Below are 537 nucleotides of genomic sequence, written 5' to 3'. Positions count from 1 at the left end.
GGGAGAATGTCTCTACATCAGGTGGCGTCAATGGCGGCGGTCTCCGGTGGTCACTGCGAATTAGCTATCATGTCATCTGTCCCTCTCCGCGCCACGTCATTTTCTTTCCATTTTCCCGTCTTCTGTCCCTCCACTTGCTCCCCCCTTTCAAGATCTCGCGACTGTCACCCCCTTCCCCTCTATCATCAGAATCCTCGGAGGAGAAACCCGGAAAAGCAGAAGGTTGCAAGCTATCAATGATTTCTTGACCTTTTTTTTATTTTTGAAAAATAAAAAGGGGTTTCTTACATCAGCAATCGTTAGCAGGTTCTGAGGGTGGACTGCGCGGCAGGCCAGCCATTGAAGGTGATCATATTAGGCGCCCCGGCGTCGGGGAAAGGAACTCAGTGCCGAATGATCGTCGAGAAGGCAAGTTTCTTTTTTCTACCATTTTGGAATGAAGCTCTATTAGAAGTTGCACATTGGATAAGCGAAGTGGCTTGGACAGGCTACGAATGTGCTCTTGTTGGAAGAAGGGATTTTGATCGTCATTTCCTG

The 537-nt window shown here is 48.6% G+C and overlaps 1 protein-coding gene across 1 annotated transcript; it reads left to right on the top strand.

Annotated features, from left to right (window-relative positions):
* Positions 1-6: 6 nt before the first annotated feature.
* On the top strand, positions 7-504 carry LOC110034300 (the record flags this gene model as incomplete). Its single annotated transcript, XM_020738577.1, has 2 exons — positions 7-222; positions 307-504. Coding segments are annotated over exons 1-2 (414 nt in total), but the record flags the coding sequence as incomplete, so codon positions are not given.
* Between the last annotated feature and the right edge of the window lie 33 nt (positions 505-537).

Source organism: Phalaenopsis equestris, unplaced genomic scaffold (genome assembly GCF_001263595.1).
Source record: "Phalaenopsis equestris unplaced genomic scaffold, ASM126359v1 Scaffold182251, whole genome shotgun sequence".
NCBI lineage: Eukaryota > Viridiplantae > Streptophyta > Magnoliopsida > Asparagales > Orchidaceae > Phalaenopsis > Phalaenopsis equestris.
The sequence above is the reverse complement of the archived record's forward strand: the minus strand, read 5'-3'. Positions and strand labels throughout refer to the sequence as shown.